The following is a 24627-nucleotide window of genomic DNA, read 5'->3' as shown; positions in this document are numbered from 1 at the left end:
GCTATAGAGAAAATTTGAAGCATCATTATAGGAAAAATGTTTTGAGCGTTTGAGTTTTAAATTTTTATGAAATCGCGTAATGATAACGATTTATCCTCAAACCAGGTATTCGTATATATAAGGTATTATGAATTATGATAACTACATGATAACTACACTAATTGATTAACCATGCCATATGCAAAATGCGTCTTAATTGAAAAATAAAATATTTGTTTCAAAATAGAATATATGACAATATTTAAATATAATATAATATAATATTATATAATATTATAATATTATATCCTAGACTGACAAATCATCTCCGTTCAGAATCGTTTTTCGTATACAATGATACCTATCATTGCATTCTAATTTAATCCCATCCATTACAGTAACCTACAGTACAGCAGAGCGACATCCACGACTTACCTGCTTTTTTTTGTTGTTTTTCTCGATTTTTTTGAAAACTGTTGGAAAATGTTTACTTTTGACCTCTATAATGCACCAAGGATATTCACTTTTACATCGGAAATCATTCCCTAATGTTTGAAATTGAAGCATTATTTCGACTAGTTATGCTGTACACAGACAAAAAAAAAACACACACACATCATTGTAAACTCAATACATTCATCACTTCGTTCAGAATCTAAAAATAATAATAAATTATTGTCAATATCAGTCTTACTTTTTGAATGTGTTATACTCATAATATAAGATTATATTTATAGTTTTTATTAACTATATTATGTTAGTATTTTTTTGACTTACAAATTATTTATTAGATTTTATTCAATGAAAAAAAATATTTCAAATAGTTAAGTGTTGATATTATTAAAGTTTATTATACAAAAATGTACAAAAATATTCAAAATTCTTAGTATGGTTTTAATATCCAGATGAATTTCCTGGTCGTCGAAAATCTGGCATAGCTTCTATCATTCCGGATGCCGATTTGGCGATAGCTGTTGCTGCTGAAGACCCGATACTCGACAGTCGGATCACTGGATGGCCAATATCTTTAAGTTGTTGTATTACATCCTAAGCAATAAAACAAGGTAGGCAAGTAAATAATATAATCAGTAAAATGTTTTGTAAAATGTAATATTTCAATATTACTCTAGTTGTTCCGTATTCATATTGAACTTGCATAGGTACAAGTTGATGGAAAATTCTTGGTTTGTCTATTACTTCTTTCAACGTTTTGTTATACCATAATTTAAGAGCAATCACCTTAAAATAATAACATCTTATTATTTGAAATCATGTACCATTCAGAATAACATTGTATTTAATTTAATATTTATAATAGAATGATAAACTTGGTTCTTGTATTCGTATATATTTTTAGTTGTTATACACTTATACAATACCAATGCTATAATATTTAAAATTTCTTTTTTTTTTAATATATAATCGAAAAATACATAAATACATACATTATTATTGAGTAACATTTTCGATTATATTTCTCCTTTAAGCAAAGCTTGTTTTGGAGAAAGAGAGTTATTATATAATATATGATACAATTATTAAAATTATAGAATTTAAAAGATATAGAGTATAAGTTCTAAATGCATATAAGCTAAATATACAAATGTAGTTTAGAAATATTATCAAGAAAATGTACATGATAAAGAAAGAAATATAAAATAAACATATTAATCTAAGATACACAAATAAAACCTCATAGATTAATATTTATAAAGCTTAGATATAAAATAAAATTATAGCAACTCATTATTTAACTCAAGAAATAAATATTTATATACCAAGTCTTTACTATTAATCCTTTCATCCCTAAGTATTTTTTTTTAAATTCAAAAGGCATAGAATTGAAAAACGTTGGTCCAAGATAATCTACAAAACATTGACTAAAAGATTTATTTGTATAATTAACAGTCAAATCAAATTTCCTCAATGCTTAACTCTTTATGATATTTATCTAAGTTAAATTTCTTAACCAAGTACATAATAGCAAATTTTTTATACAAAAACCTTATCGGCAATACACCATGTTCTTTATAGTTGGCTTTCGTAGATCCTTCTAGAGTGAATTTATTTAGGCAAATTCTGACTATATTATTTTGATTAACTACTAGTACATTTAACATGTTATCCCGAAGGCCACCCCATACCAATAGACCATATTAGCAATTTGATTGATATAGTTCAAAATATACTATATTTGTCATTGTTTGTTTAGGTACCATGTTTTTGAGTTTGATCAATTTAAATGTAATCATAATTACTTCCATAGGTTTAATATCCATTTTAATTTTTAAGACGACAATATTGAAATCTATAAAATATCATTTAAGATTAAAATAAATGACTTTAAATACATTACAGGAGAACTATAACAAGCGTTACAAAAGAACGTCAATAACATTCGTGATGTAAAAAGAACATTCCATGTGAGTGTAGAATTTAAGATTTTAACACGTCGACATCATGAGTTCAAAAGAACATTTTTAATTTAATCTATAATATTAATGTTTTACAGCCCAATCAATCTCGCAATATTTCAATTAACTTATAATGAAAACCACATCTTAGCTGCACGTGATTATAGTAACATTTTCGTACAAAATATACATTTAATTATATACAAGAAAAAAAATATTTCAAAAGTTGTATAATACGTACAAATATAATCGTATATGTTAATAAAACAATAAAGCTATTAAATTGATAAAGACAATGGTTAGAATTAACCTACGAGTTTAGGACAAAAAATATTGTGAAATGGTATTTGAATGTTATTTTGAGAACAAAAATAGTAAGTACTTAGAGTACGAGGAAATAAAGTTAGGATGGATGTGATGAGTAATACAATAGAAATTTAAAACTAAATTACTATTATGATATAAAGTAACATAATCTTACGTAGGCGGTTGCGAGCGTGATTTTTGATCCTCCCGCTGCTCCTGCTGCGAGAACAAAATCTTGATTTTTGTCTGTAATTATAGTCGGACACATTGAAGACATTGGTCGTTTGCCCGGTTCTATGTAATTGGCCGGCGAAGACGGGATTCCATAATAGTTGATGACTCCTGGAGTAGAAAAATCGTCCATTTCGTTATTCAAAAGAATACCGGTGCTAGGAGACATGAAACCACAACCAAAGCTAAAATAAAAACGAAATCAGTACGTTAGAACGGTCGTGAGTAGTCGTGTAATGTGTAATTTATATCTCATGTTATATTATAAATGCTGTGTAGATCATAGATTGGTGCTCACTATGTGTTTATTGTACTAGTACTTATGACGGCGTTTCCCATCGAATCAATCACGACCATATTGGCGGTTCCATGATTTTCTGGCATATCAAAATCACCTCCATAGTACTTAGGGTCTAACGATGTGAAATTATCGAATATCTGACTGCGTATTTTATCTATGTAGCTATCCGATTTCACTTTGTCGTAAATCTACGAAACAAATTCAAAAATTTGTAAACATTATACGTCAACGGCATATGGTCGTAATGTAGGTAGTTCATCGATAAAATACATACTTGAGACATGTTTATGAATTTGTGATCTCCTAAATGGGTTCGCTCACCGTAACCAAATTTAAATGCCTCCACCAAACGATGTGCATCTAAGCCGGCGCTGGGTGCCGGTAATATACCGTCCAACACTCTGAGTATGTACGCTAAAATTATACCAGAACCAGGCGGTGGCCCAGCGTGTATTGAATGACCACTTTTTAATTCCACAGAAAATGATTCTTTGACTTCAACCCTGAAAATGTTTAATGTTTAGTTTCGTTTGGTTTTTGAACTATTTCGTACATTCTATCAATGGGATCTAATTCGTTCAAGACTGAAATAGCCTCAAACTTTTAATTTTGTTCCAATTAGTCATAAGTAATTAATTTAACTGATAATATTATGTATATTTATATTGACTAATTAAGATAATCAAAAATATTACCAAAAGTTTAAATTAATAATTAGAAAGCATATAAAATCTTATTATCATACTCACTTATAATTGGCTAAATCTTCTTCTGTGATTATTCCATTTATTGTTTTTAAGTCTTCTAATAATTGTTTCGTTAACGAACCATTGTATATAGCATCTCCACCTTCTTTTGCTATGACTTTCATAGTTTCTGCTAATTCTGGTAACGTGTACATTTCTCCAGCTATCTTTACATTTCCAGTATGTTCGTTAAAGAACGATTTTCTAAGAAACCGTTTTTTCAATTATTTGATTTTGCAATTTAGAACATATGTGTTTAATGTCTACTAGTAAATGTATGATAGTAAATGAATGGTTTTCCTCAATAATTATATCAAATTTACTAATGGCTAATTAATAACAATCATCGAATCTGTCAAAAATATAGAAAGCTTGGAATTCAATTGAAAATACGAACCAATGGTATCGGGGCAATAAGCTCTGGCATCTGTAATCTGTATCCTAATTTTTTTTCTGAATCACTTTAATGTTATTTAAATATCTAACAATATTCAATGATTCATTTTAAGACCATAAGTCCAAATACAATTAAATGTTTGTATTAGTTAGTTTGATAGTTGGTTTTGTTAAGAATTAATAGGTATTTACATAGGTAAGCACATAACAAATAGTATTGGCTTTCATTGTACCTGAGCATGGGATCATTTTTGATTAAATCTTCTTCATTCTTTAAACTTGACCCTAAGCGTTCGTTGATTACCATGCCCTCTTCACATAATTTTATAGTTGGTTCAAATAGTGATGACCATGATACTTGGCCACCATATAATTTATAGATGGTCGAATAACCTTTAAGTTCTCCCGGAATTGCAACTGCCAAACCACCTACATATTTTTTAGTTTAAAAATGAATACAATTATCCAAATAAGATGTTTAAAAACTTGCATATTTAATATACATAGTTTTTAGAAACATTAATTTAATTTTAAAATAATGAACACAAATTTGTATGCTTAATATTTATTTTCATATTGATTGATAATATCGGTATTAACATAGATAAAATATAGATTTTTATTTTTTATTCATGTTCATAACTTTTATAAGGTACCTACCGTAAACAGAATTTTTAGGTTCTTTTACAAACATCGACTGAGTTGCCCCTGATGGTGCTGTTTCACGTGCGTCAATTGACATTACTTTTTTGGTTGTAGCATTGTATATACTCATTAAAAATCCTCCACCTAAACCCTTAAATTGAGGACATAGAGCACCGTCACATATCATCGTAGCTATAGCAGCATCAACAGCATTTCCTCCACTAGACATCACATCCCTTTTACAGAACGAACGAAATATTAAAATTTTCATATTAATCGAGGAACTATACATTTTATTTTAAGTAATTAGGTGCTCAAAGTCAAGTAAATCAAGCACATAAATAATATAAAGCTATTTTCTATAGACTATGGTAAATAGGTACCACATAACGTCCTTTTACAAAACAATTCAGAAAACAAATAAAAGCGTTTGCTATTATTTTTAAATGCTATAAGTTTCAGATGGACTTTATGTATGGATATGACGTAATTAATAATTATCTTATGTAAAAACCGTTTTATAGTTAAAATGTTAGATTATGAATAAAGTTTAAAGTTTAAAACCTAAAAGTTCTTTGTGGGCAATGGGCGATTTACAGAATCTTAAAAGTTTAAAATGATAAAAAAATAAAATGTATAAACTATATGAATCGTTAAACATTTAAATGTTATATGGCTGTATAATATTATTTTAATTGCTATAAAAATAATCATATTAATGTTAATATTATTTTATAAGCTGTTACAATATTATTGTTCAATTGAAAGGACTTACGATCAAGTTGGGTCGTTAACAATTTTTAATTATTAAACAATATAATAAATAGTAAAAAAGCGGGTAAGTCGTGTATGTCGCTCTGCTGTACAGTAGGTTACAAGTGGGTTACTGTGATGGATGGAATTAAATTTTAATCCAATGATATTATATCATTGTATACGAAAAACGATTCTGAGCGAAGACGATTTATCTGTCTAGGATATATTATAGATTATTAAAAATTTTCAAATCTTAGATATAAAAGGAAATTTTTTTATGAATTTCTAGCTTAAAATAATTTGTGAATTTTCGTGATTTTTACGTATTTTGTCAAAATTCAAACTTTAAATGCTTATAAAAAAAATTGTGACTATGTATTACTTTTATTTTTCAACTTCTATTGTAAAAATATGTTAGGAGCCTTGTATTAAATTTTCAAATCTTAGAATTAAAAAGGAAAACTTTTATGAATTTCTATCTAAGATAATTTGAATATTGCCGTAATTTTTACGTATTTTGTCAAAATTTGAACTTTAAATGCTTATAAAAAAAAATTGTGCCTATGAATTTTTAATATTTTTTAACTTCTATTGTTACAATGTATTAGAAGCCTTGTATTAAATTTTCAAGCTTTTCTACCGAACAAATACATTTTATCGATATTTATAGAAAAAAAAACTAAAAAAGTTGAAAAATTAAAATGTCAGTAAACAGCTCAAAACAATAGAAAATGCCTATATAAACATTCAGTCAAAATTTCAAGCATCTGCGGTCATTTGTTTTAGAGTTACACCAAAATAAGGAAATCGCTAAAAGTGAAAATCCAATGTTGTAAAAATTTAAATTTCAAATGCTCATAAATTATTAATTAATTTAAAAAAAACTAATAATGATCGAAAATTTCAAATGCCTATGAATATTTCAACTTAAGTCGAAATTTTTTGAAAATTGCATGGTGGATAGAATATACTTATATAAACATTTGGTGAAAATTTCATGTATCTACGATCATTTGTTTTAAAGTTACATCAAAAACCAAAATCGATTTTGTTGAAAAATGAGTGTCCTTAAAATTTCCCATTTTTCCCTTAATTTTTAGTTTGTTTTTCTCGATTATTTAGAAAAGTAATAAGAAGCATTTTTACTGCCCCAAAACGTGATGACAGACACAAAAAAAAAAAAAAAAAAAAAAAAAAAAAACACACATCATGGTAAAATCAATACATTCATCGCTCCGCTCAGAATCTAAAATGTGTTTCATTCAATTATACTAAGGAAGTAAATCAATCACGTATCAATAATATTATAGTAATCACAGTAAATCCACGATTAACGATTGGTATGTTTTTATACATCAATACAAGATAGTGTTTATTAACCACCATTTTCTTCTTTCTGAAATATATATCGCGAAAAATTGATAAAAATTGGTCGTGAGTCCAACAAGGTTGAAGACACTGCGCTAATAAAATAAATCACATTATAGATAATGTCATTGCATATAATTACACTCCGATTTGTGCACAAGGTCCACCGTTTGACACTACTCCGACTTTATTGTACAAGCCCATCGGCATACTCGACGGGGGCAACTCGAATTCCGGGTCAGAGATTTCGTTTTCAACGTCATGTTGCGAGAATACGAACAAAAGTGAAACTATAGCGATCAATATCGCCAGTCCTACAAGAAAGAGAGAACGGTTTGATTGTAATCTGAAATAGAAACAATATTAATAATATTATCCTTCCGCATGAGTGATGAACGTCTATGACTATAATATTATTTAAATTATTCGGTTTTTTTTTTAGCTTGTGAAATTTTAATAATATTATACACTATATACGATTATGTCGTTAGTGAAATGGTTTTATAAAAATATAAAATAATTTTATTATAAATAAAATGAAATAAACCATACAATTAATAACTTCAGTTAAATAAACACTAATTATTTTATCATCATTAGATGAGTGTAATTTTTTATAAGAAATTGTATTTTTTTTTTTTTTTCCAAATAAAATATAGTATTTACATCCGTCTTATAGTATCAACATATACATTTCAAATTATATGGTATCCTTAATAGACAATAATAGCTGGTGAGATAATTAAGTAATACACCAACTTAAATAACGTACCTGCAAATAGCCATGTTTTGGTCTGTCGTCTAAATGTTTTTCATAAAGCTAAAACAAAAATTAATGTTCTTACTTAAATTGTATTACTAAGATCATTCGTCAGACAAATTTTTACCTAATATAAGCGTATTACCATTGGTGCTACCAAATGTCAACTGAATATGTAACTGTCTTTATGATTATGACAAACTAGAAAATACACATTTGTCGTATAAATTCTGTGTATGTGTTGTAATACTTTCAACTTAATTATTCACTTCACACTTGTCTGTGTTTAGCACTTTTACAGGATTTACATTCACTTTTTATGTGATAAGTATTATAAAACGATATAGATAACGAAAATTAAGACTAAGTAATAACTAATAAAGTATTATATGTACCTATACTTAGGAAGACGTCACACTCGCATCCCGTGTGTGTTGTCTCATCCGTCTTTTGTATTTATCAGCCTTCTTGAAATATTGAAAAATATAATATTTTATTTTTTATTTTTTGATATATTTGACAAAATCATCACTAAGTTACGCTGATTTCATAGCTGATTAGTGATTATCGGTTCACGATTATGTTTTTCTTTAATATTTATATATTATAATGATAATTGATGATACTAATATTATATTTATATTCATAATATATCAATATACAAATATGATATTAGCCCTATTATAGGCTGCAAATTATAAATTATAAAAATACTATTATACTTAGGATTTAATAAATGTAAAATTTTAATTTTATTTAAATTTAAACAGGAATACTATAAAAGGTTTTAATTCATAGATCATTATAAAAGGGACTCTGGTTATTTATAACTATATCTAATTAACAATTATAAAATATTAAATAAACATGAATTAAGAAATTTATACAAGTATGTAATTCATGTGTTTTGAAACTTTTTTAAATATGTTTATATGAATCTTTTGTAATTTTTATAATGTAGGTCTAGGTATGTAAAAAAATTAATTTCATGAAATTTTAAAACCCTAGCTATATTATAGCAATTTTTTAATATTAATTATTAATGAAATATTAAAATTTTGTAATAACCAAATTCACAAACTAACGAGACAAAAGCAATAAGGAACAGAGGTTCTCAATATTTATGAACGAAAAAATGTTTACATAAAATACTATAATAATTTTATATTATATATTAAAATATGTATTTTTTTTATAAAATGTTTTTTATTGCAAATAATTTTAAATAAAGTAGTTAAGTAAGTGGATGTCGCTTTGCTGTACAGTGGGAACCTCCAAGTGGGTCACTGTAATGGATGATATTACATTTGAATCCAATGAATAATGAAATAATATAATATCATTGTATACGAAAAACGATTCTGAGTGGAGACGGTTGATCAGTCTAGGATATGTTATACTCTTATACTATATTAATTTATTAGATTATTTAAAAAAAAAAAAATTTAGATACCTATAAAATAAATTCTAAATTAATCAAATCTTATTTATTAATCCCAATAACCCAACTCACTCAGTCATTCATAGTAGGTATATAGAAATTAATATTTATTATAAAGTATTAATATAAGTCATTAACGACATTAGCTATTAATATTAGAATGTAAAGTATACTTTAGAAATTTAAGTGCCCACGAATGATATTTTTAAATTACAACTATCACTAAAATTATTATTCTTTATTATTTAAAATGTGATTTCATCCAAATTTGAACTTAAAATATCTATAAAGAGAACTGTGTTTGAATAGTTTTTCTTTTTTTGCAGCAGCAGCAGCAGCAGAATTAACTACTTACGTGGAACCTTGTTTTAAATTTTCAACCCTTAGCCATAAAATTTAAACGTTTTATAAATTAAAACTGTAGTAAATTTTAAATGCATTAAGTTTTGTCAAAATTAGAAGTTTAAATTGTTATATATATGGAAAAAAAAACATGCCTATGTATTATTAATATTTTTCCACTGCTATTATATCAACTTACGGGGAACCTTGTTTTAAATTTTTAAGTTTTTTTACCCACTGAATATAATTTTATAGATATTTATAATACAAAAAACTAAAAACGGACAATTTCAAATGTCTATAAATAACTTAAAAATTGTTGGAATATTTTTAAAATATTATCAAGTATAGGAATAGATAAAATAAACATATGGTGTAAATTTAAAGTTTTACAGTTATTCGTTTTTGAATAACAAAAAAATAAGAATATCGGGTCAAGAGAAATTGAGTGAATATCCATTGTTGTAATTCAAATGCTCATAAAAATTTAATTTGACTTTCTGGTAGACATTTTTTATTAGATAAAAATATACGAACCTGTGAAGAATCTTGAATTGAATTTCCAAATCTTAGATTTAAAAAGATAAATTTCTATGAATTTCTAACTTGAAATAAATTGCAAATTATCGTGATTTTTACGTTTTTTCTTAAGCCACCCCTATCAATATCAAACTTCTCTTGTATAAAACCTTATTAAAACCCATTTGGACATACGGATTGCAGCTATGGGGAAATGCTAAAAATTCAAACCTGAATAAGATTCAAGCTTTCCAAAATATGACCTTAAGGAAATTATTTAATGCCCCTTCATACATATTCGACCATACCCTACATTTAGATTGTAACTTAAATACTATTATTATATTATTATAATAATTATAATTATTATTATTATTATTATTATTATTATTATTATTATAATTACTATTATAAATACTATATTCATGACGAAGCTAAACGTTTTTATAAAAAATTTCATAACTGTCTATCCTCTCATTTAAATCCACTCATTAAAAACTTATCATCCCTCACAATCCCAGGTAGCTCTCCAAGGCGACTTAAACGTAAATGGTGCAGAGATTTATTACTTTAAATAATAACATATAAGATATAACTAAATTTATAATATAAATACTAACATATAACTAAAACACTAATATGATTAAACCAAGACGAAAGTGTTATCAGTGGGTGGCTTCTTTCCTCAAATTTATGTAAATCACCCTATTGATTGTTTCTCTTATCGCACATATACTTATTATGTCTAAGATATAGATCGTATATTTTCTTCTAAAAAAAAAAATTTTTTACGTTTTTTCTCAATATTCAAACTTTAAATGCTTATTAAAAACAATATGAATGTATTTATTATATTTTTTAACTGTCGTTGTAGAGCCTTGTTTTGAAGCTTTTTTACGAAATGAATACAATTTAAGTGTCATTTATAAAAAAAAAAAATAATGCTATAAAGATCGACAATTTAAAATGTCTATAAATAATTTATAATGTTTTGAAATATTTTGAAAGTTTTATCATATTTAGAAATTGTCAGTATAAACATTCAGTGAAAATTTTATGTGTATTCAATACTTAAAAGTTGCACCAATATCAAAACTAGTTTTTCTCAAAAATTGATTTTGCGTGAAAATTCCCATTTTTCATAAATTTTTTTTCCTGGTGCTTGTAATAACTACTAGGAATTTCAAAATTTCTTTCAACCAAGGTACCGACAAGTTACCATGTACACAGACACACAAAAAAAAACTAAATAAATAACACATATCATTGTAAAATCAATACAAATCTAATAAAATGTAAAATATCTATAAGAAGGTAACTCAAAATGGAAAATTCTTTATTTATAAAAGCTATTTCATGTCCACAATGTGTTATCATAAATATTTGCTTTAAAATTTCAAGAATTATTCAATATTATATCGTTACTAAATTACAACAAATAATTATCGAAAACCAGTTTTTGCTCGAATTGATTATGTTTTTTATTTGGTATAACTCAAAAACGAATAACTGTAGATCCTTGAGATTTTCTCTCAATGTTTATATGATCATTTTCTATACATGATACAGTTTCAAAATATGTTGACACTACTTTGTAATATATACGGTATTCGAAGTGAAGAGGTGGAGTTCCCATTTTCATTTATAGTAATATTATGCGTCCTCTTTCATTTATGCCTCCAAATTTCGGGGGGACGTTATAGAAGAATTTCATAGTAAATCAACGTGGCAGCTAATTTTAATAAGTTTTTAGAGTTATTACTCGGTCACTTGTATAACCCGATACGCGGCAATACCGAAGCACATAAGGTAACGTGTATAGTAAGTTATTAGTATCAAGTAATTTTGTTTTTTGTATAAATAATATTTGATAACGAATATATTCTGTTAATTATCGATTACACTGACACTTTAATATCGTTAAGCATGTGATATTTAAGCAAAATTAGTTTTTATTCGTATTTTTAGCGAAGTATTTAAAACTTAACTTAAAAATTTAAATAAGTTTATTTATAAAAAAATTCAGACATGTATTGCAATTTATTTTTAATCATCAGTGATAATTATATATTATACTATAATAATTAATAGCAACAACATATGTATATGATAACAGGCTTACAAATGATAACGTAGACTAACTCTTAAAATTGTTTTTTGCGATGTATTATTGAATTCAAATTCAACACAATATCTATTATAGTTAACAACACGATGACGAGGTTTGCCTGATTCTTACTAAACAGCTGAATGGTTACCTATTTTTCTCTTTTTTTCAGATTGTATACAGCTCTCTAAATTGTCGTTTTATCTAAGTTACGTTTATTTAGTTTTGTGTTATTGCAAAAATTAATTTTCCATCAACAATTTTATTACATTGCTTGCACCGTTAATTTAAATTTTTTTAAATTATTAGACTAATAATACTCTATGATATTTTTTTTCGAAAACATTCAGAGTTTTAAATGTATGAAAAGGCAAATTTTGTGAAACTATTATGATAAATATAAAAATAATAATATTTTACCTTTGCTGTAGACTACTATTTAATCTGCGACAGTTATATTCTGTGGAATGAAATAGGTATCTATTGTATTTAACATCGTAAAAATGTTGTTTGTAAAGATTCAACTGATAGTCTGTTAAATATTTTGACCTATAGCGTCTAAGAGTTTTCTTTGACAAATATAAATCATCTTGAATACGTTGAAACTGTTGAAAGGTTCATATGAAAGTATGGTGGACGTATACGTCATTTTAAATCTATACTGTACTATAGCATAGGCATAATCTTTGACCCACTGATATGATTGTTATTTGTATTTCATTAGAACAGACTTGAGTAGTTATCATAGACAAATTATTTCGGTGAGATAAAAAAACTAATTATTTTAAATTTATGTTCAAGGTGGACATACATAATTCGATTACAATTATATATTAATATATATGAATAACCGAAGTGACTGATGTAAAACCAATGTGCCAATATGGTAAATAATATTTGTGAAAAATTGTTGGTGAATCAAAACTAGGAAAAAAAAACAAATAAATTGTATTCAATTATGACATGATACCTATATACCTATATAATTTTTTTTTTTATTATTACCTATTTATAATAATAAGACATTCCTAGCCTATAAGGCTATCTACAACTATTTGTATCATGATTTTTTTTTAGTTTTTTTTCCATCAATGTCAATGAATATTTAATTTTTTAAATGTAATACATAATCCTATATACGCTTAATTTTAAAATATTAAAAATATATAGTCACAATTTTCCTATAACGTAATTAATATTATACACTTGTATTATACCAGAGAATTGTGATGTTATATATTAATTTTTCGTCAAATTTCAAGGAATATTCTAGATGATCACTGACAGTTATACCCCATTCGCATAGTTTTATGGTTGGACCAAACAACATTTCCCATCCAACTCCGTTAATATACAAGTTATACGTATATAGTCGAGTAGCCTTTAAGGGCCCCTGGAATTGCGACCACCATTTCTCTTAGATTTTCAAAATTAAAATTGATAAAAATAAATTTTATAAACTACTTAATATATTATTTTATTGGATATTTATTTAATTCAAACTATGACATTTATAATACGGATTTACCACTATTAAATTTAATAATATATGTATTATGTATTATATTGTCAGTATTCATGAGATATTCGAGTACAATTTGTCAAATGTATAATATGTACTTAATTCACTATTTATCTTAAAACATTATCCACATCAACTATTTGATTTTATATAATGTGATATTTCTACTTAAAACTGTTTTAAAAGTTATAGTATTTTATTAAAATATATTAAAGTAGATATTTTTCATTGATGAGATGTAATAATTAAGCTCTCTATTAATAAAAAAATCATTTTCTAATACAATTAATTAAGAATAACAGCACCGTAAGTATGTATGTATCTGTCACAGCATGAAATAGATATTACAATAGTTGTGTAGTTGTGTACCAAGAAATATTTTAATCTAACCTATTCGAGCTTAAAACCGATTTTAAAAAAAAATCTGTTACATTTTACAACCGGTTAAAACCTCCGGCTTTCATAATTTTAATTGTTAACCAATTAATGCGTAACCAAAACTGATTGCCATAGAAATTTAAATAAATTGTATGAAAAACCCAAACGAAAACTAATAAACTCAATATTGGTTTTAACTCTCCATCATTATTGCATTAAATTATTTTAGCCATCTTACGATTTCATGTTTAGTATTTAAGAAAATAAATTGAAAAATGTATAGTTTTTTATGAAACAAACCCAATCTAAATTTAAAGCGGGTCAATTTGTAATTTTGATTTTTTTCTATGGTTTCATCTATGCCTAAATTTAGTCCTCGATTACAAATTCTGGAAAATATGTTTTACATTATTGTACCTTAAGCTTATTAATACAATTCTTGATTTTTAAAGATTATTACTCATAATATAAGTTATTTGCTCTTTTAAATCATTATATTGTTGTTAGTGAAGTTCATTTTCGAACGTGGGTCCGTATTGTTTGATATCTATTGGATTTTTGAGACTATCTAATCTAATGATTCAACGAATTCTAAAAAAATTGAGACTGTGTCAGAGAGAAAAAAACGAATATAATATTGCACTGAAACCCTCTTAAAATCTTAGATTATTAAATTAGTAATTTATTAGACTAATTTTATAGTATCTATTTCAAACTTAGAAATTGAAATGTTTGATATTTTAAGATGTTTTAGACCCGATCGTGGTAGTACAATTTTCTTTATAATAGGTAACCAATTATTTATTATTTAGTTCTGATCCTTTTTTCATTTTAGTTGTATCAAATTATGAAATATACATATAATACATTACGTATATTCAGTGACATAGTCTGTGATGTGTTATTTATAATTATTTCCCATATTAGTATTATTATTACTATCACTTGTTCCAAAGAACAAAACTGGACATTTGAATTGTTTAAAATAGCATTGTAAATACTTTTTTTTATAGCTGAAATATTTAGATTTTAAAATACAGTCAAAGTATTTAAATTAGTATGTATAAAGTAAACATAAAGTTACTAAAATTAAATTTATAAAGTCAATATCCAGATATGTTCCCTTGTTGTCTGAAATCAGACATTGCCGTTATTATTCCTTCAGGTGTCTTGAAAATTCCAGTTACAGCCGATTGATCTTTTTTCATCATTCTTCTCACTTTGTGACCAACATATTTAAGTTTTTCAACAACAGGCTATAAATTAATAATAAGCCGAATGTGTGAGCATATTATTAATTATAATGCATAGACATAAAATTAATTTAATTAATATTTTATAATCGACCTTAAGCACTCCGTATTCGTAATCGACCTGCATAGGGATCAACTGATGGTATAATCTTGGTTCTTCAATCGCTTCTTTCAGTGTTTTGTTATACCATAAGACAAGGGCAGATACCTATTTTAATGCAATAAATCCAAAATTATTTTATGTATATAAAAGCTTATATAATTGCTTATTATGGATATCATATTGGCACTTATAAAACCTATATGGTATATATTATTCATTTAAGAAATCGTTGTACACTTAACATTTTTGAAATTAAAAGGTGAATTTTAGTTACTTATTATATATATACAGGATGATTCACCAAGCATGCTCACCCTTTTTTTCTTTAATAACGAAGTTATTCAAAATCTAATTTTTGGAATTTCTAAATATACTCAAGACCATATTTTCAATTTCTTGAGATTTTTTGTAACACTTAACTTTTGTTTTCCAAATGAGAACTCCAATTTTTTACTATAAATTATATTGATACTTACTAAATAAAATACAATTCACAATATTTCAGACTGGGGACTTATGTGAAATGATCATTTATTGATGGTTTATACAATATTACAACGTTAGTAAAATAATAATTGGAAATTTCTAAGGTATAATTAAGTAAGTATATTATAATACGTACAAACTTTCATAAAAATGTATAGTTAAAAGAAAATATTAAAATATGATAATTCTGTAAATTGTAATGCACAACTATTTAAAATGCAATAAACCTTTAAAATTGTATTGGAACGAAGTTCTGTATTTCAATTAACAATTACAGCTATATAAACAATAAGTATCACGGCAAAAAACTTAAATAATTCGATAACATATTGATACGATCAAAACTGTTATAAATTTATTTTAATTAGTTTATATTTTTTGATATGTTGATGAAATTAAGATACATCTTGACTCTACAATAAAATATTATTGTGGTTGTCTAAAAATAATTAGATAATTATTTGATGTCGACTCACGTATGCTGTAGCGAGTGGGCTTTTTGATCCTCCAGTACCTCCTATAACCAAAACTGTGTTCCCTTTGGAATCAGTTATTACCGTAGGACACATAGACGACATTGGTCGCTTATAAGGTTGAATAAGGTTAGACGGCGATGGTGGAAACCCGTAGAAATTAGTAGAGCCTGAAGTTGAAAAGTCGTTCATTTCATTATTAAAAATAATTCCCGTACTTTCTGATACAAAACCGCTACCAAATCTAAAGATAAAATATTATTTAATTTAACACAATCATTGATTTAATCCGAATCATTATCATATTATTACATATTTATATAACTTTTTAATAACAAATGATAATGATAGCATAGTATACTATTTAAATTATTATGAATGATTTGTTTAAGACGTTTAAGTATGTAATCAAAATGTTTGGACATTAACATTATTTTTAGTTAACTAAAAACTAACTCTTCAAATAATTTTTAAATTATCATCATCATGAAGCTATATTAATAAAAGACAATGATTGTGTGTGTTTATGTATATTCAACAACTATAAGTCTACCACACTTGTGGTTCTAAAATTTGGTATATCATATTGGTACCTTGGAAAGTGCACCAGGAAGCTAATTTTGAAAATTTTGCATTTTAAGGGAATTCAATTTAAGGAAAGCTACACAGGACTTTATTGGCTCACGAAAACCTATCATATTTCATTTATATATTGTTGTCGTCGGATACAAAAAATAAAATAGTTATTATGGAGCAATAACTTTGACTGTATCTTATTTCTGGTCGAAACAACCCAAATAACTCTGTTAAAAAAAAATTTGCTGTTTACATTTTAACGCTGTACAGTTCAGGATTAGATATTAAATAACATTAAAATATTATGAACCTTTAATTATTTAAATTCCAATTCAATTTAATTTAAAAAATGTACTCGATATAATAATGTAAGTAGGAAATTTCTATGAAAAATATTTGTTATTATTTATATTTATTTTGTTGAGATAAAATAATAACACTGCGATGAAATGTGCAAATAATAAAGGTATCGGCAGTTTTTTTTATCCTAAACATACCAATATTTTCTTCTTCATATACCTACTAATCGAAATTGTAATGCAATAAAACTTTGATTTTAATTCGTTATTATGTCTACTTGAGATTGATCAGTCGACTAGAACCAATTTCACCCCCCACTCACTAAGAACAATAAATTTAGTTTAAAATTAACTAAAGTTAGTGCTTCCGCTTATTAAGCCCAAGTTGAAAAAAACTGTTATGTATGTACTTTATGAAATAGCTTAATGCACCAGCTATACATAATAATATTATATAGAAAACAAAATGTTATTGATTATATGAACATTAAATTTAATATAAAGCTACCTATTTATGGTAGGTATGATAATTTGATAACTTAGACTCACTCAGTGTTTATAGTACTGGTGACCGCCACTGCGTTTCCAAATGAATCTAAAACAGCTATGTTTCCTGCTCCGTGGTCTTCAGACCAACTGAAATCGGCTCCGTAGAACTTAGGATCTTTCGATGTATATTCATTAGAAATGCTGTTTTGTACACTATTCATGTACATATCTGAGGTCACTTTTTTCAAAATCTAAAAACGTATGTGAATTACATCATTGTCAAGTCCTTATTAAATAGTAATTATTTTGGGCACGATAGACTAACTTCAGATGTGTCTACAAACATATGGTCGCCCAAATGAATTCTTTCACCATATGCAAATTTGAAAGTTTCTACCAATCGGACAGCGTCCAAATCGGCATTGGGCGTAGGTAACTGTCCGTCTAACGCTCGAAGAATATAAGCTAATATAATACCAGAACCAGCTGGTAAGCCCGAATATAATTTGTAACCATTTTTAAGACTTATTTCAAAACTCTCTTCTACAAGAACACTACATATAACATGAAAACATACATTATGTAACACTATAATAATATAGTATATACGTTATAATTTTATGGTTTTTTTTATATGGTTTTAGATGTAGGTATACATGAATTATTAATTATTTTGTAATTATTACAGCCTAATGAACCCAATTTTTGAAGCCTTGTTAAACCAATAAAAAAAAATGAATTTACTATTAAGTATACTATATAGCAGGGGTCACCAACTAATTTCTATGGGGGTCCGTTTTGAAACTTACCAAACTTTACGCGGTCCAAACAGTTTCAATGACATAATTTATAAATTTGTGATTATATTTATTTATCTATTCACATTGTATTTTACACACATTAATAAATAGGTATATACATTTTAAAATTTGTATTTGTATTTATTTATTTATTTAAATTGAATTTACAAAAAAAAAGATTATGTTTGAAATATTTCATTTTTAATGTGAAAAATTGGTCAAATTCATACGCGTCACTCCGACGACGGCGCGTTTCCCTCGCCGGTTTGGCGCGTATGAACTTAATCAATGTAAAATGAAAACGAGCTCGCGGTCCATAAAAAAAGTGCTCGAGGTCCGTATCCGGACCGCGGTCCGCCAGTTGGTGACCCCTGATATATAGTATACTATACTAAGTACGACTATTGTTTATATAGTATACAAGAAATTTAAATGTCTTGAGGTTGTGTAAAAGATTATTTTTTTAAGTTGTATTATGCTTTTATATAACTCACGAGTAATCGTTGAAGTCTTTTTCTGTTATAATTCCGCCTGCACTCTGTATATCATTGGCCAATTTTTGCGTTAGTGCGCCATCGTATATAGCATTTGCACCCTTGTTTGCTATAACTCGTAAAGTTTGACCCAGTATTGGCATTGTATAAATATCACCTGGCTTCATTAAATTCCCCGTTTTATTATTGAAAAAATATTTCCTGGAAAAAAATTGTATTTCGTTATGTAATGCGGTCAAATTCCTAAATTTAGTTATATTACATGTATGAAAATTATAAGCAAAATAACCTATCATCGAATTTAGGAACATATTTGAATGCATGTCTTTTTTTTTAAACAAAATTATAATTTAGTTACCAAAAGTAAATTTAATATCTAAAACAAATATTTAACAACATGAATTACGCTAGGAGGAAGGTCTACCAGTGCATAAACTCTCTGACTTGATGGTAGAGAAGTTTTTAGTTATCCAATACCGGTTGGGATTCAAGAGATCACGACACTATTGTCTTTTTTATCGAGATAGTTTACTTGGGATGAATTCACTAAAGTTGGATGCTGCTAATGATATAATGTGGAATTTTTTGTATTAATTTTTAGTTGTATTAGAGACTATTTCAATTTTTAGATATTTGCGTAGTGAGATGTTTGAGACGTACCATGGCCATGAAATGTTATAATCTCATTATTTAATGTATTTAAAAAAACCACTGTTTTGAAATAAGCTTACTTCAATCCAGTTTTAAAAATAAGATCCCTCGCTGCATTAATATTGGCCCCTAAACGTTTATTTACAACGATTCCTTCTTCGCATAGCTGTATTGTTGGTTTGATCAGAGAAGCCCAAGAAACTCCTCCTCCGTATAAATTGTATGATACCCAAATGCCTCGGATCATACCGGGGATCGCGATCGCCAATGCTCCTGAATTAATATTATTTTTTTAATACCTTGAAAGAATTGCACCTTCAAGTGTACGTATTCATGTATCATATACTGTAATGATAATATAGCTACTTATAACTATAATAGTAGCATCATCTAATACATATACACTCAGCGCATGTCTATACTATTATATACTATTATATACACAGTCACACATATGTTCGTACGATAATAGACATCAGTGGTCAGATATTGTTATGTCCATTGACCCTATCTAAACAAATTACCCCACCGACTCAAAGGACATCCATCGACCATCGAGCTCTTGGACACAACGACGCTCTCCCAGCGTGTGCCTTTGGTGATGGTCATACGACTCATACGTGGAGAGCTAATGTATATTTAAAGTATCTTTGTGTTACAAAATAATAAAATATGTGTTAACTCAATATCAATAATATATCACTTGCGTTTTTGATTAACATTATATTATAAGTGAATTAACATTACACCTACTTCTTATTCCTGCATTCATTGAACACTTGACAAATCTACGGTCAAAATAGGGTGAGTTAATTTACTATAGTATAAGTATGAGTCCTTATACGTATATGTGTATTTGTGTGCACATAAACATATGAGAGGGTAGTAATTTAGACTGTGTGCGCAATATATATGGATGATAAATCACATAGAAATGAAAATAAAATAAATACAATGATAATAATATATAATATACAATATATATTGCGCAATCACATTCTTTCCGATTTACTACAATACATAATATTATTATTGTATATAATATTTAGAAATTACATACATCAAAATTACCATTATGATACTTTAACAACTGCATAATCCTTATTTATTTACTAAACCACTTACAATATTTGTTTATTATGATTATTTTTTTTTTTTTAGAAAGTACGATAACTGCAGTGTCAATCGCAAGCTTTCAATAGGTATGTATGTATTTCCATACCGGTTAATGATTTCGATGGATCGTTGTCATACATAGTGTAATTGGCGGCACTTGGAGCAGTTTCTAGAGCATTTATAAATAACGATGTGTTTGTAGTCTTGTTGTATATGGTCATTAGGAAACCTCCACCGATGCCCGTTAAATCAGGACATACAACACTGTCACACAACAATGTACCTATTGCTGCGTCTACTGAATTTCCACCGTTTTTCAAAATGTCACTAAAGTAAATATGTATAATATAAAATCGATTGTTTAGTAAGTTTTAAAGTAAGCCGTTGACACAAAAACATTATGCTGTCTAAAATTTGTCGTATTATATTGTTGAAAATATTCATTTTACGTTATGAAATTTACTAGATTATTTACACCTAAATTTGTATTATATCCATCTTACGACTTATAATATTTTTCTTCTTTTACAAAAATAGTTATATACAAGCTGTAGAAAAAATAAAAACAAGTTTAACTAAATATATTATGAAAAATAATTTATTTTAAATGACTACATGAAATACGAAAATATAAATTAATATTTTCTACAGTCTGTAATTCTGTATGATGCTTAACATTTATTTAAATAAGTATTTTAAAATATTTAATCTAAAATACAGACAATCCCTTCATTTATTTTATTCTACATAATATATACGTATACCGACAAAAATGTATACCTATCATATCGTTTAAAAACGATCGATATATCAAACAGAGATATTTTAAACTTAAAAAATCTTTCATTCTGTTTCATTGTGATCAATTAAACAAATAAATAAACCAAAATGTACTAATAATTATACTGAAACACATAAAATGTTCAATAATAATTTTTCACTGGAACAAGGGCCTTATGAAGAAAACATCAAAGCAATTTATAAAATATGCTTCCACAAAATAACCAATCCAATAAATACTATCATTAGCATTAATATGCTATATAAATTGTATGTATTTTTAAGCAATAGTATGCCGATATAACAATTGATATTGAATCTCTAACAAATAATAATAATGAACTAGACTTACAGTTTTAAGTTGAGTATATTTTCGAACTAGTATTTTTCAAATAAATTAACATAAATTGAATTTTACGATTTTTTAAATATTATAAAGTGTTCGTATAGATACTAGTAATTTGTGACGAATATAAAATGTATGAGTTAATTAGTCAGTATGATATATTTTAAATGCTTTAAACCCATATTAATCTTACGTTCCGATTTTTGCACAAGGTTCGCCGTTTGAAACGACAGCCACATTATTATACTGACCCATTGGTATGGCAGATAGTGGCAATGGAGTCATTAAATCAATGGAGACGTCGATCAAAGATAAGTAACGATATGAAAGTATTGCTATAATACAAAACATTACCACACTTTGTATAAGAAACAATTTGATTGATTGAATTCTGAAAATTGTAATTCAAAATATTATAATGTGTGCATGTTTGTACTTTATTTTTTAGTTTATAAAAATTAATTTTAGTCTAATATATTATAATTTATGGGAAAATAAAATAAATTTATCGTTACTATAGGTAATCCATCGGTTTAGTATTAAAGGTTCTATTCGATTTATTAAATAGTTCAGAAAGAGGGTCATCTATGATTTTTATCATATTTTTTGCCGTTCGATGTAATTTGAGTCTTCACACGAATTTTTTCAGTGAGACCCAGTATTCTTAAATTGTTTTACTTAAATAAATAATAATTATAAAAAAATATTAAACAATATACCTACCATAGATGATTCAATTATACATTATACAGGGTAATTTTTTTATCATGAAACACTCATTATTTCAAAAAGTATCAATGTTTTTGAAAATATTTTTTTACAAAGTTTCATGATGTTAAAAAAACAACGTTTTTATTAAAAAATTATGTTTTTAAATATTTTTTATCCTTATAATTTTTTAAGTTTTTACTTTTTTGAATGACAACCTAGAGTTTTAATTCCATATTCCAAAGCAGAATATTTTTCTAAGTATTTTGATACGTAAAAATCGAATTTTGGTAATTGAAAAAATAAAGTTTCGAGGGGGGGGGCAGGTTGGTATCACCCCATCAAACATTATTTTCAAAAAGGTGATAAGAAAAATTAAGTAAATATAATGAAACGCCAACACACAAATGTTAAGAACTGTTGGATTAGAGAATACCTATTTACAGTTTTCATTCAGAAAGTAACTTACTAAATTGTATAAATGTTTAAATTTTTTACTCCTCTCCATATATTAACACTGTAAAATGTAATCAATCAATCAATGAAGTTAGTTTTAAAATCATCGAGGAATATTTTATATTGACACTTGTAGAATAAAATATGTTTAACAATAAGCTGCAGTAGATCTAGAACTTATGTTTGTAATAAACCATATGATATCTAGTAAGGTACTATCTAAAATTCTAAAACACTTGTTCAATTTGATACGTTTTAATAATTATTTTTATTCTTCAATTTAATTGTTAGTCTTATTATTTATTAATTATCACAATTTATATTTTTTTCTTTAAATTTATCATTAATTTAGATATTTTGAGTTCATTCGAAATATTAGCATTTGATTTTAAGGAATTTTTTTTAATTACAGAACCATAATTTTTAAATAGCAGACCGGGTAATTTCTAATTGAGTATAAAGTTTCTATTGTATTCTAAGACTATGAAATAAAATAATCATACCTAAAATGCATTCTGAAAAATATAATATGTGGTATGTACAATATGTATATTGAATAATGAATATACTAAATCATATAGTTTAATTCACGACCAAAAAATTACAATTTCCATCTGAAAAAAAGAAAAATAACCTAAAATAAATTTATAAACTTAATTATTTAATATAAAATTAAAAAAAAAAAACATATTTATAAAAATTAACTCACCAGGTGGTAGGTACTTTCCTAATAATCGTAAATTTGTATATCTTGGTATTATATATTTGAACGATTTATTTTATTATTGGTGGGCGATGGACAATACTGGATATTTTAACACTGTATATTTTAATATTTAAAACTACATTTTAAAAATCGTATACAATCGAAAACTATATTTTATCATAATTTAATTGCCGTTAATTGTTAAACGATACCGATTTTATATCGAAGGTGCGCTAATTTTTCGATTAAAATCCTATCTGATCTCATCTGATTTAAGTCGTTATGTTAAATAAACACACTAGTCGTTTTACGAAACCAAATAATTTAGTCAAACTGAACAATGAAATGTAATAACTTCTTAAGCCGGACATTTTAACTACCTAATGACTTTGTATTCCATTCTGAACTTACATGTTAAGCATTAATAATTTAGTTGAACGAAATGACAGACCACCACTCACCAGTAAATTCAATAGATCTATATTAGAACTAATTCTTATTCAGTAGCAATATGAAAAAACCGTATATTTTTAATAATTATTTATGAAAAAAATAGAAATGCTAGTACCTACGTGATAATTTAAAAAAAAAATTAAAAGCTTTGAATATAAATTTGACACTACTCATTTGAAAGAGAAATTATTTATGAACATTGTACTTATATAATAATTGATACGTTT

The 24627-nt window shown here is 26.3% G+C and overlaps 2 protein-coding genes across 7 annotated transcripts; both read right to left on the bottom strand.

The window, feature by feature from the left end:
* Positions 1–803: 803 nt before the first annotated feature.
* On the bottom strand, positions 804–12941 carry LOC107172336 (scoloptoxin SSD14-like). Of its 6 annotated transcripts, none has more exons than XM_089220685.1 (13): positions 12732–12941; positions 8298–8369; positions 8030–8103; positions 7915–7962; positions 7285–7488; positions 5034–5254; positions 4607–4802; positions 3981–4181; positions 3506–3734; positions 3229–3419; positions 2875–3115; positions 1105–1218; positions 804–1026 (listed from the first exon to the last, which is right to left on the bottom strand). In XM_089220685.1, the coding sequence occupies exons 4-13, from the start codon at positions 7926–7928 to the stop codon at positions 874–876; spliced, it is 1764 nt and encodes a 587-aa protein (XP_089076811.1). In that variant the 5' UTR covers positions 7929–7962; positions 8030–8103; positions 8298–8369; positions 12732–12941; the 3' UTR covers positions 804–873. The 6 variants fall into 6 exon arrangements, with proteins under 6 accessions (XP_089076811.1, XP_089076813.1, XP_089076814.1 ...); XM_089220687.1 differs by having other exon boundaries at positions 8298–8366; XM_089220688.1 differs by lacking the exon at positions 8030–8103.
* A 907-nt stretch (positions 12942–13848) lies between these two features.
* LOC107172325 (scoloptoxin SSD14-like) lies at positions 13849–24340 on the bottom strand. Its single transcript, XM_089221144.1, has 11 exons — positions 23951–24340; positions 23745–23855; positions 22271–22468; positions 21058–21278; positions 19916–20108; positions 19185–19385; positions 18216–18444; positions 17951–18141; positions 16530–16770; positions 15559–15672; positions 13849–15467 (listed from the first exon to the last, which is right to left on the bottom strand). Exons 2-11 carry the CDS (start codon positions 23753–23755, stop codon positions 15315–15317), a joined length of 1752 nt encoding a protein of 583 aa, XP_089077270.1. The 5' UTR covers positions 23756–23855; positions 23951–24340; the 3' UTR covers positions 13849–15314.
* Between the last annotated feature and the right edge of the window lie 287 nt (positions 24341–24627).

Source organism: Diuraphis noxia, unplaced genomic scaffold (genome assembly GCF_037042655.1).
Source record: "Diuraphis noxia isolate RWA-SAM2 unplaced genomic scaffold, SU_Dnox_SAM2 contig0002, whole genome shotgun sequence".
In the NCBI taxonomy this organism is placed as follows: domain Eukaryota; kingdom Metazoa; phylum Arthropoda; class Insecta; order Hemiptera; family Aphididae; genus Diuraphis; species Diuraphis noxia.
This window is presented reverse-complemented; position numbering and strand designations above follow the sequence as displayed.